The sequence below is a fragment of the Salmo salar genome, chromosome ssa01 (assembly GCF_905237065.1).
Source record: "Salmo salar chromosome ssa01, Ssal_v3.1, whole genome shotgun sequence".
Classification (NCBI taxonomy): domain Eukaryota; kingdom Metazoa; phylum Chordata; class Actinopteri; order Salmoniformes; family Salmonidae; genus Salmo; species Salmo salar.
This window is the reverse complement of record NC_059442.1, coordinates 62993480-63003754: the sequence shown is the minus strand read 5'-3', so window position 1 is coordinate 63003754 and position 10275 is coordinate 62993480. Positions and strand designations below refer to the sequence as shown.

At 41.2% G+C, this 10275-nt stretch overlaps 1 protein-coding gene across 1 annotated transcript; it reads left to right on the top strand.

The window, feature by feature from the left end:
* The first annotated feature begins 399 nt into the window (after positions 1 to 399).
* Positions 400 to 8941, top strand: LOC106607165 (zinc finger protein OZF). Its single transcript, XM_014203809.2, has 2 exons — positions 400 to 1007; positions 6205 to 8941. The coding sequence occupies exons 1-2, from the start codon at positions 650 to 652 to the stop codon at positions 7152 to 7154; spliced, it is 1308 nt and encodes a 435-aa protein (XP_014059284.1). The 5' UTR covers positions 400 to 649; the 3' UTR covers positions 7155 to 8941.
* Positions 8942 to 10275: the final 1334 nt, after the last annotated feature.

The following is a 10275-nucleotide window of genomic DNA, read 5'->3' as shown; positions in this document are numbered from 1 at the left end:
TTTAAACAGCACTGCTGTCTGGGTATTCCTGGGGTTCATCTCAATAGTCTGAATTGTCTTATTCTTACATTTACATTTTAGTCATTTAGCAGACGCTCTTATCCAGAGCGACTTACAGTAGTGAATGCATACATTTCATACATTCATTTTTTTTTCTTACTGGTCCCCTGTGGGAATCGAACCCACAACCCTGGCGTTGCAAACACCATGCTCTACCAACTGAGTCGTTGCATCCATAACTCTGGACTGATTAACACATGCTTCACTTTGTACGTACGTTTCCAAATAATACTATTATTTAATGAAATACTTTTTGTCAGAAAATAAATACAAATTACCAACTGCGTTACCCACTCTAGCCAGCAGATGGCAATGTCCGTCTTTCAGGCGATGCTGCTAGTCTGACGTATAATCTAGTGGACGGGACGATTCTTCAACAACAACATCTGGTCAACCATCTCGGTAGCTTGCTAGCCAACATATCCGAAACATTGGAGCTCTAGACGCTTTCGGTGATTATTAGTCACTGTGTTTGAATCATTTCCTCGTATCTACTAGTTACCCCATTTAATTGCAGTTGTTGTTAGTCAGCTAACTGGCTGGTTAAAGTAGCACTAGCCTAGTCGCTAGCTAACTAACATCCTCGACCATGAGCTCTCTAATGTACTCCCCCCCTGCTAAAGAAGAGGTCTGTTGGACGGAGAAAGAAACTATCGTGAAAGTGGAGAATGAAGAAGAGGCCGTCACCGTAAAAAAAGAGATAGAGGTTGAGTCTATTGCCGTGAAAGAAGAAGAGAAAGAAGAGGACGAAGCTTTCCGAGTGAACGAGGAGGATGTTACTGTGAAAGAAGACACAGAGGAAAATAAAAATGAGGATACCGTTTTTGGAGTTAAAGAGGAGAATGATATGACTGCCGCAGTGAAGGGAGAGGAATACGTTTTTGGAGTGAAGGAGGGGGAGATTACTGTCACATTGGAGGAGGAGACTGGCGATCTGATTAGCACCAGTAAGTAAAAACTGGGGCAAAAACTTAGCAGTTGTTGAATGTGTGGTTTAAAAGGGTCATTCTTCTGACGTTTTACTGTTAAAGCTACAAAGAGTGAGGACCACCAACAAAACATAACAATGTATCAAATACATACAAAATAGCACTTTATGCTTTCTATGATAAAGGTAGCTATCTTATTGGAATTCCTGCACACGGTATGAATATAATAGTTGTTTATTCACACTAGTTTTCTATGTACCAAAACAAGGGTAATGTTAATAGAATATTACACATGCTACGTGTTAGTGTTAGTATAAAGCCAATACCAGACTTGGTTTTCGTCTGTTGCACAGTTTGTCTTTGTCGTAGTGAAAAATTTGGCCTCAGATTATTGAGGAATCTGATTTGGATTAAACCTCACAGGAAGACAGGTTTATCATATGAATGTTTAATACAGGGTTGTATTCATTAGTGCACACCGTAGCAAAACGTTTTGCAACTTAAAAGGAAAACAAGCATTTCTTATTAGACAAGATCAGGTAGTCGCCCTCCCCCCTCCATTTCGGCCTGTTTGCTTCCGTTTATACAACCCTGGTCTCTCTGGAGTAATTCCACCTTAACAAAACACAAGAAATAGGATTTCGACCCCCACCATCTCAGATTGTTCTGAAATCGTTTCTGTAGTTAGAAACAGACGAGTTTTGCATTCCTGAAGCATTTATTTTGTTTAAATATAATATGATCTCTGAGGAATCAAATAACATTTTATTGGTCACATACACATACTTAGCAGATGTTATTGCGGGTGTAGCGAAATGCTTGTGTTCCTAGCTCCAACAGTGCAGTAGTATCTAACAATTCACAACAATACACAAATCTAAAAGTAAAATAATGGTATTAAGAAATATATAAATATTAGGACGAGCAATGTCGGAGTGGCATTGACTAAATACAGTAGAATAGAATACAGTATATACATATGAGATGAGTAAAGCAGTATGTAAACATTATTAACCTCTATGGGCTAGGCGGGACGAATTCGTCCCACCTACGTAACAGCCACTTGAAGCCTGTGGCGCGTTTTTCAAAACCTTAAAAATCCTATTACTTCAATTTCTCAAACATATGACTATTTTACAGCTATTTAAAGACAAGACTCTCGTTAATCTAACCACACTGTCCGATTTCAAAAAGGCTTTACAACGAAAGCAAAACATTAGATTATGTCAGCAGAGTACCAAGCCAGAAATAATCAGACACCCATTTTTCAAGCTAGCATATAATGTCACATAAACCCAGAAGACAGCTAAATGCAGTACTAACCTTTGATGATCTTCATCAGATGACAACCCTAGGACATTATGTTATACAATACATGCATGTTTTGTTCAATCAAGTTCATATTTATATCAAAAACCAGCTTTTTACATTAGCATGTGACGTTCAGAACTAGCATACCCCCCGCAAACTTCCGGAGGAATTCGCTAACATTTTACTAAATTACTCACGATAAACGTTCACAAAAAGCATAACAATCATTTTAAGAATTATAGATACAGACCTCCTCTATGCACTCGATATGTCCGATTTTAAAATAGCTTTTTGGTGAAAGCACATTTTGCAATATTCTAAGTACATAGCCCAGGCATCACGGGCTAGCTATTTAGACACCCGGCAAGTTTAGCACTCACCATAATCATATTTACTATTATAAAAGTTTGATTACCTTTTGTTGTCTTCGTCAGAATGCACTCCCAGGACTGCTACTTCAATAACAAATGTTGGTTTGGTCCAAAATAATCCATCGTTATATCCGAATAGCGGCATTTTGTTCGTGCGTCCCAGACACTATCTGAAATGGTAAATCAGGGTCGTGCGCATGGCGCAATTCGTGACAATAAAATTCTAAATATTCCATTACCGTACTTCGAGGCATGTTAACCGCTGTTTAAAATCAATTTTTACGCCATTTTTCTCGTAGAAAAGCGATAATATTCCGACAGGGAATCTCCTTTTCGGCAAACAGAGGAAAAAATCCCAAAGGCGGGGGCGGTCGGGTCACGCGCCTAAGCCCAGTGTCCCTTGATCGGCCACTTGAGAAAGGCGATAATGTGTTTCAGCCTGGGGCTGGAATGACGACATTCTGTTTTTTCCCGGGCTCTGAGCGCCTATGGTCGACGTGGGAAGTGTCACGTTAGAGCAGAGATCCTTAGTAAATGATAGAGATGGAAAAGAAGTTCAAGAAATGGTCAGACAGGCCACTTCCTGTAAAGGAATCTCTCAGGTTTTGACCTGCCATTTGAGTTCTGTTATACTCACAGACACCATTCAAACAGTTTTAGAAAATGTAGGGTGTTTTCTATCCATATGTAATAAGTATATGCATATTCTAGTTACTGGGTAGGAGTGGTAACCAGATTAAATCGGGTATGTTTTTTATCCAGCCGTGTCAATACTGCCCCCTAGCCCTAACAGGTTAAACAGCCATCACTAGCACATTAGAGGCTGCTGCCTATAGGAATAGACTAGAAATCAGTGGCCACTTTAAGGAATGGAACACTAGTCACTTTAACCTGTTTAGGATAGGGGGCAGTATTGACACGGCTGGATAAAAAACGTACCCGATTTAATCTGGTTACCACTCCTACCCAGTAACTAGAATATGCATATACTTATTACATATGGATAGAAAACACCCTAAAGTTTCTAAAACTGTTTGAATGGTGTCTGTGAGTATAACAGAACTCATTTGGCAGGCAAAAACCTGACAAGGTTTCAGGCAGGAAGTGGCCTGTCTGACAAGGTGTCGTTCTTCTTGTCTCTGTTTATTGAAGAGTGAGGATCTTAGCTGTCCCGTGACACTTCCTACGGCTGCCATAGGGTCTCAGAAGGCGGCAAAAAGCTGAATCGTGGCTTTGCAGGCTCTGGCTGAAACAAAGTAGCGCGTTTGGGTAGTGGCTGGTTACAGTACTGTGAGACTCAGGCGCGTGCCCGCGTCGACCGAAAGCTTTGTTTACTTTCCTCAGTTTAGCTAAATGGACATTCCCGGTCGGAATATTATCGCTTTTTTACGAGAAAAATTGCATAAAAAGGGATTTTAATCAGCGGTTGACATGCCTCGAAGTACGGTAATGGAATATTTAGATTTTTTTTGTCACGAATTGCGCCATGCGCACGACCCTGATTTACCATTTCAGATAGTGTCTGGGACGCACGAACAAAACGCCGCTATTCGGATATAACGATGGATTATTTTGGACCAAACCAACATTTGTTATTGAAGTAGCAGTCCTGGGTGTGCATTCTGACGAAGACAACAAAAGGTAATCAAACTTTTATAATAGTAAATATGATTATGGTGAGTGCTAAACTTGCCGGGTGTCTAAATAGCGAGCCCGTGATGCCTGGGCTATGTACTTAGAATATTGCAAAATGTGCTTTCACCAAAAGCTATTTTAAAATCGGACATATCGAGTGCATAGAGGAGGTCTGTATCTATAATTCTTAAAATAATTGTTATGCTTTTTGTGAACGTTTATCGTGAGTAATTTAGTAAAATGTTAGCGAATTCCCCGGAAGTTTGCGGGGGGTATGCTAGTTCTGAACGTCACATGCTAATGTAAAAAGCTGGTTTTTGATATAAATATGAACTTGATTGAACAAAACATGCATGTATTGTATAACATAATGTCCTAGGGTTGTCATCTGATGAAGATCATCAAAGGTGAGTGCTGCATTTAGCTGTCTTCTGGGTTTTGGTGACATTATATGCTGGCTTGAAAAATGGGTGTCTGATTATTTCTGGCTTGGTACTCTGCTGACATAATCTAATGTTTTGCTTTCGTTGTAAAGCCTTTTTGAAATCGGACAGTGTGGTTAGATTAACGAGAGTCTTGTCTTTAAATAGCTGTAAAATAGTCATATGTTTGAGAAATTGAAGTAATAGGATTTTTAAGGTTTTGAAAATCGCGCCACAGGCTTCAAGTGGCTGTTACGTAGGTGGGACGAATTCGTCCCACCTAGCCCATAGAGGTTAACAGTCTGATGGCCTTGAGATAGAAGCTGTTTTTCAGTCTCTCGGTCCCCGCTTTGATGCACCTGTACTGACCTCGCCTTCTGGATGATAGCGGGGTGAACACACTGTGGCTTGGGTGGTTGATGTCTTTGATGATCTTTTTGGCTGTGACATTGGGTTCTGTAGGCGTCCTGGAGGGCAATTAATGTGCCCCCGGTGATGCGTTGTGAAGACCGTACCACCCTCTGGAGAGCCCTGCGGTTATGGGTGGTGCAGTTCCTGTACGAGGCGGTGATTCAGCCCGACAGGATGATCTCAATTGTGCATCTGTAAAAGTTTCTGAGGGTCTTAGGGGCCAACCTGAATTTCTTCAGCCTCCTGAGTTTGAAGAGCTGCTGTTGCGCCTTCTTTACCAGAATGTCTGTGTGAGTGGACCATTTTAAGATTGTTAGTGATGTGTATGCCGAGGAACTTGAAGCTTTCCACCTTTTCCACTGTGGTTCCGTCGATGTGGATAGGGGCGTGCTCCCTCTGCTGTTTCCTAAAGTCCACGTGAAGGATCAGCCCCCAATTGATTCCACACAAATTGGCCATTTTAATTTATGCGATTCATATAATCTTAAATAAATATAGTACCTAACATCCGATTTGGACAATGAGTAAGATGAGGAATCCTATAAAATGATCAATAGCCCTCCCCAACAACCAGTATACAGTATCAGTTCTCTATCTCTGACAAGAAGTATGGAGCTGCTGCTTGGAGTATTGCTTTTTCAACCTTCATAATGCATACCCTGTGAATCTGGTGATGTTTTTTCCCCTCTGTTCAGAGAAATTAGGCGTTGAAGTTGCTTGCATTCTTTACCATAAATTTGTGTGAAAGTACCATGTTTTGCACACTAGAGGCCACTGTTCCTTCTACTGCCACCACACCCTTTGATCCATTTCGCTGGTCTCTTGTGTTTATTAAATGGATCACAACATTTTCTTTGCAACTTTGTGTAAAAAAATAATAGCTTTGGCTCGTTTCTCAGAGATCAAATTATATTTTAAAAAAAGTATGTTTCAAGAATGCTAAACTTATCTGTTTCTAACCACAGAAATTATTTCAGAACAATCTGAGATGGTGGGAGACATGGCTTGCTGAAACAACATGGAATCACCCTCTGTTTAACTAAATACTATGTTTTTCTTTTGCAGGGGAGAGACCAGACTCTTACTCTGAAAGTGGGACGAGTCCCTCAGAGGAAGCAGACCCAGAGACGTCCAAACCAGCAAGACCACATCACTGCTCTCAGTGTGGAAAGAGATTTATCCAGTTAGGGCACCTGAAAGAACATAAGAGAATGCACACAGGGGAGAAGCCTTACCACTGCTCCCAGTGCGAAAAGCGATTTTCCTCATCAGGGTCCCTGAAATCACATGAGAGAACGCACTCAGGAGAGAAGCCTTTCCAATGCTCCCAGTGTGGAAAGAGTTTTACTCGGTTAGGGAGCCTGAAAAAACATGAGAGAATACACACAGGAGAGAAGCCCTATCAATGCGCTGAGTGTGTAAAGAGTTTTAGCTGGTTAGAGCATCTAGAAGAACATAAAAGAATACACTCAGGAGAAAAGCCCTACCAATGCTCTCAATGTGGAAATAGTTTTACCCGGTTTGGGCATCTGGAAGAACATAAAAGAATACACACAGGAGAGAAACCCTACCAATGCCCCCAGTGTGGCAAGAGTTTTACCCGGTTAGGAAGCCTGAAAAACCATGATAGAATACACTCAGGAGAGAAGCCCTACCAATGCTCCCAGTGTGGAAAGAATTTTACACAGTTAGGGAACCTAAAAGATCACAAGAGAATACACACAGGAGAGAAGCCTTTCCATTGCTCTCAGTGTGGAAAAGGTTTTACCCAAGCAGGGTACCTGAAGTCACATAAGAGGACACACACAGGAGAAAAGCCTTACCATTGTTCCCAGTGTGGAAATCACTTCTCCACATCGAGTAACCTGAAAAAACATGAAAGAATACACTCAGTAGAGAAGCCTTTCCACTGTTTTCATTGCGAAAAGAGTTTTAAGAAGTTAGGGAAACTGAAACAACATGAGCAAAGACACACAAGCGAGAAGCCTTTTTCAACTGCTCCTCCTGTGGATTGAACTTTACCTGGTTTAAGCAACTGCAATCACATGAAATAATCCACACCAGAGAGAAAATGTATCAATGCTCCCAGTAGCTAGGTTTCCATCCAATTTGTGACAGATTTTCATGTGAATATTAAAAAATATGCATGAAAAATATTCACATTTTCCCACCAGAGGTGTGTTTCCATCAAACTGACTTGTTGCAAATAAAAAGCTATGTGTGATGACATAGTGCACATAAAAAGCACTAACTCGTTTAACTTTTCATTTAGGCCTACCAAATAAAAAAAAAGTAAATGTTTCCATCCCATTTTTATCTCTGTCGATGATTTTGGCACAAAAAGTGCAAATGTACCCACTCTGGTCTTGCACGTGCACTCTAGCCAACAGCTTGCAGATACAGTGCAGAGAATAGCCTGCATGATGAGATTGTGGATAAGAGCAAGATCATTTTTATTTGTAAATTGGCAGCCAAGCACTGATCATCATGTCGCCAGCATACAAATTATTAAGACGCTCAATATTTATTGGAAAGCATCAAGCTCATCACCGTGCACATTCACCACCATGGGAAGTTAATCATAACTTATTTCATGTGTAGCCTAATAAACTGCATGTTTTTTGAAGTCGTGATGGGAGGACCACACAACATATCGTCATGCCACTGCAACTTTGCTTCGACATGATGGTTATTCTATCAATATTTGTGCATAAATTGTATTCACCAGAATTGTTCCGTAGTTCATTTTATAGGCAAATAAAATCCCAACAAGTTGTCCGTCGGCATTTATGAAATTGTACCAACACTCCCTGTTTCTATCGTGAATTTGTTTTTATACGGCAGGACTTTACTCGCATAAAAATATTGGATGGAAACATTGTTAGTGTGGAATTATATTTACCCAGTTAGGGAACCTGAAAGACCATGAGGTTCACAGGGGAGATGCCTTACCACTGCTCCCAGTGTGGGACGGAATATATCACATCAAATGGACTTCAAGTTCATGAGAAAACACATATGCTGCTCCCACACTTATCACATATTTTTGACAGAGAAATTGTGCTTTTGGACATGTCACATGAAATCAAATTGTAAAAAGCGGACTTAAAAAGGCAGCTGTATTTTATTTATTATTTAAACATGAACTAAATATGGAGTATGTCTGTTTGAATGTGGAGTACGTCAGTTTCAGAGTATACGCTTTGTGATTAAATTTTCCTTTTCAAACTCTGGCTGTGTGTGTTGTGGCAACCCGGGGACGAGCAGGGAGCTACAAAGGAAGGAGCAGGACCTTGGTCAGCTCCAGAGGGCTAGAGACGCCAAGGTGAGTCAGCACCATGGGCAGCTCCACAGGCACCAACTGGGGCTGGTGATTCAACACCAATACTTCCCAGTCCAGGTGCTGCAACCAATTGGCACCTGGAATTGGTCCCACCTGTCCCTCGTTACCCCAAAATGGACAGGTAGAGGGTACGGAGTGAGTATGATACGCACCTCAATCAAAAGCCAAAGAAGATACTAGGCAATGTTTGACTCACCTATCTCTCTTCCTTTTCTTTGCCCAAAGGAAGAGGACCCATTCCCGTGCAGCACGCCACCTGGTGCAAGTTGAGAGAAAGTATTGAAACCCTGGACTCATCTCTCTCTTTCTTTGTTGTTCATTAACACAGGCGGACCGAGGAGCTGCCACGCCGGACACAGTGACCCACCCGTTACCTGAGAGGCCTTTCAGTTGTATTTCTCCCCTCCCCGTTCCCCCCAACCTTTATTAAAGATCAACTTTTGTTTGAGCACTGCAAAACGGTCTCCCGGGGTCTTATTTTATTGAGATTCACCGGACTGTGTCATTCCAGTGAGTGCATAAAGTCAGTGTAAGAGAGTTAGTGCAAAAAAGGGTCAATGCAAATAGTCCGGGTAGCCATTTCATTAACTGTTCAGTAGTCTTATGGCTTGGGGTTAGAAGCTGTTCGGGTGCCTTTTTGTCCCAGACTTTACGCTCTGGTTCCGCTTGCTGTATTGTAGCAGAGTGAACAGTCTATGGCTTAGGTGGCTGGGATCTTTGACACCGTCTGGTATAGAGGTCCTGGATGGCATGGAGCTCGCCCCCAGTGAAATACTGGACCGTCCACACCACCCTCTGTAGTGCCTTAAGTTAAGCAATTTAAAGGCAATGCTACTAAATACTAATTGATTGTATGTAAACTTCTGACACACTGGGAATGTGATGAAAGAAATAAAACCTGAAATAAATCATTCTCTCTACTATTATTCTGACATTTCACATTCTTAAAATAAAGTGGTGATTGCTAACTGACCTCAGACAGTGAATTTTTAAGATAATTAAATGTCAGGAATTGTGAAACACAGTTTAAATGTATTTGGCTAAGGTGTATGTAAACTTCCGACTTCAACTGTTTGTAAATAAGGTAGTTCCGTTTTTATGTATGTACGGTCACTGTGGGATGATGTTGTCGATGGGTTTATTGATAAAGCCTGTGACTGATGTGGTAAAGTCCTCAATGTTATCGGATGAATTCCTGAACATATTCCAGTCTATGCTAGTGAAGCATTCTTGTAGATTATCGTCCGCTTCGTCCAGCCACTTCTGTTCTGAGCGCATCACAAGGGCCTTGTGTTGGTAAACGTGTGTTAAAAGGCATTTCCAGCTCCTCTCGTTACAGACTCTGCCCACTAGAAATGCTGCCTCTGCGTGTGTTTTTTTTTTTTGGCCCCAGGGGCGAAAATCTGATATCCACTTTGGAGGGGACAATTACATGACATTTTCTCAAGAGCAATTCCTGAGGGGGACACCAAAAGTAGTGCTGTAACACATAGCCTACATTGTAATATGGTAAAAGTATATTGAGGAACCAAAGAAATAAGGTGTTTGCCGTACTCCTAACTACCGGTACCCAAAACTACACAACTAATCACAACAGCAATACCATTGCCTTTAACAAATCTTAGTTCAGTCACCAGTTTAAGTTGAGAGTGGGGGTATCCATGGCATTTTCCAATTATGTTCCTATTTTACAAGTCAAAAAAATGGAGAACCTTTCATAATGTTGCCAAACAAAGACTCAACAAACTTACCTGAGACTCCCTGTCTCTGCCAGTCTGTCCCTGCATATCTGT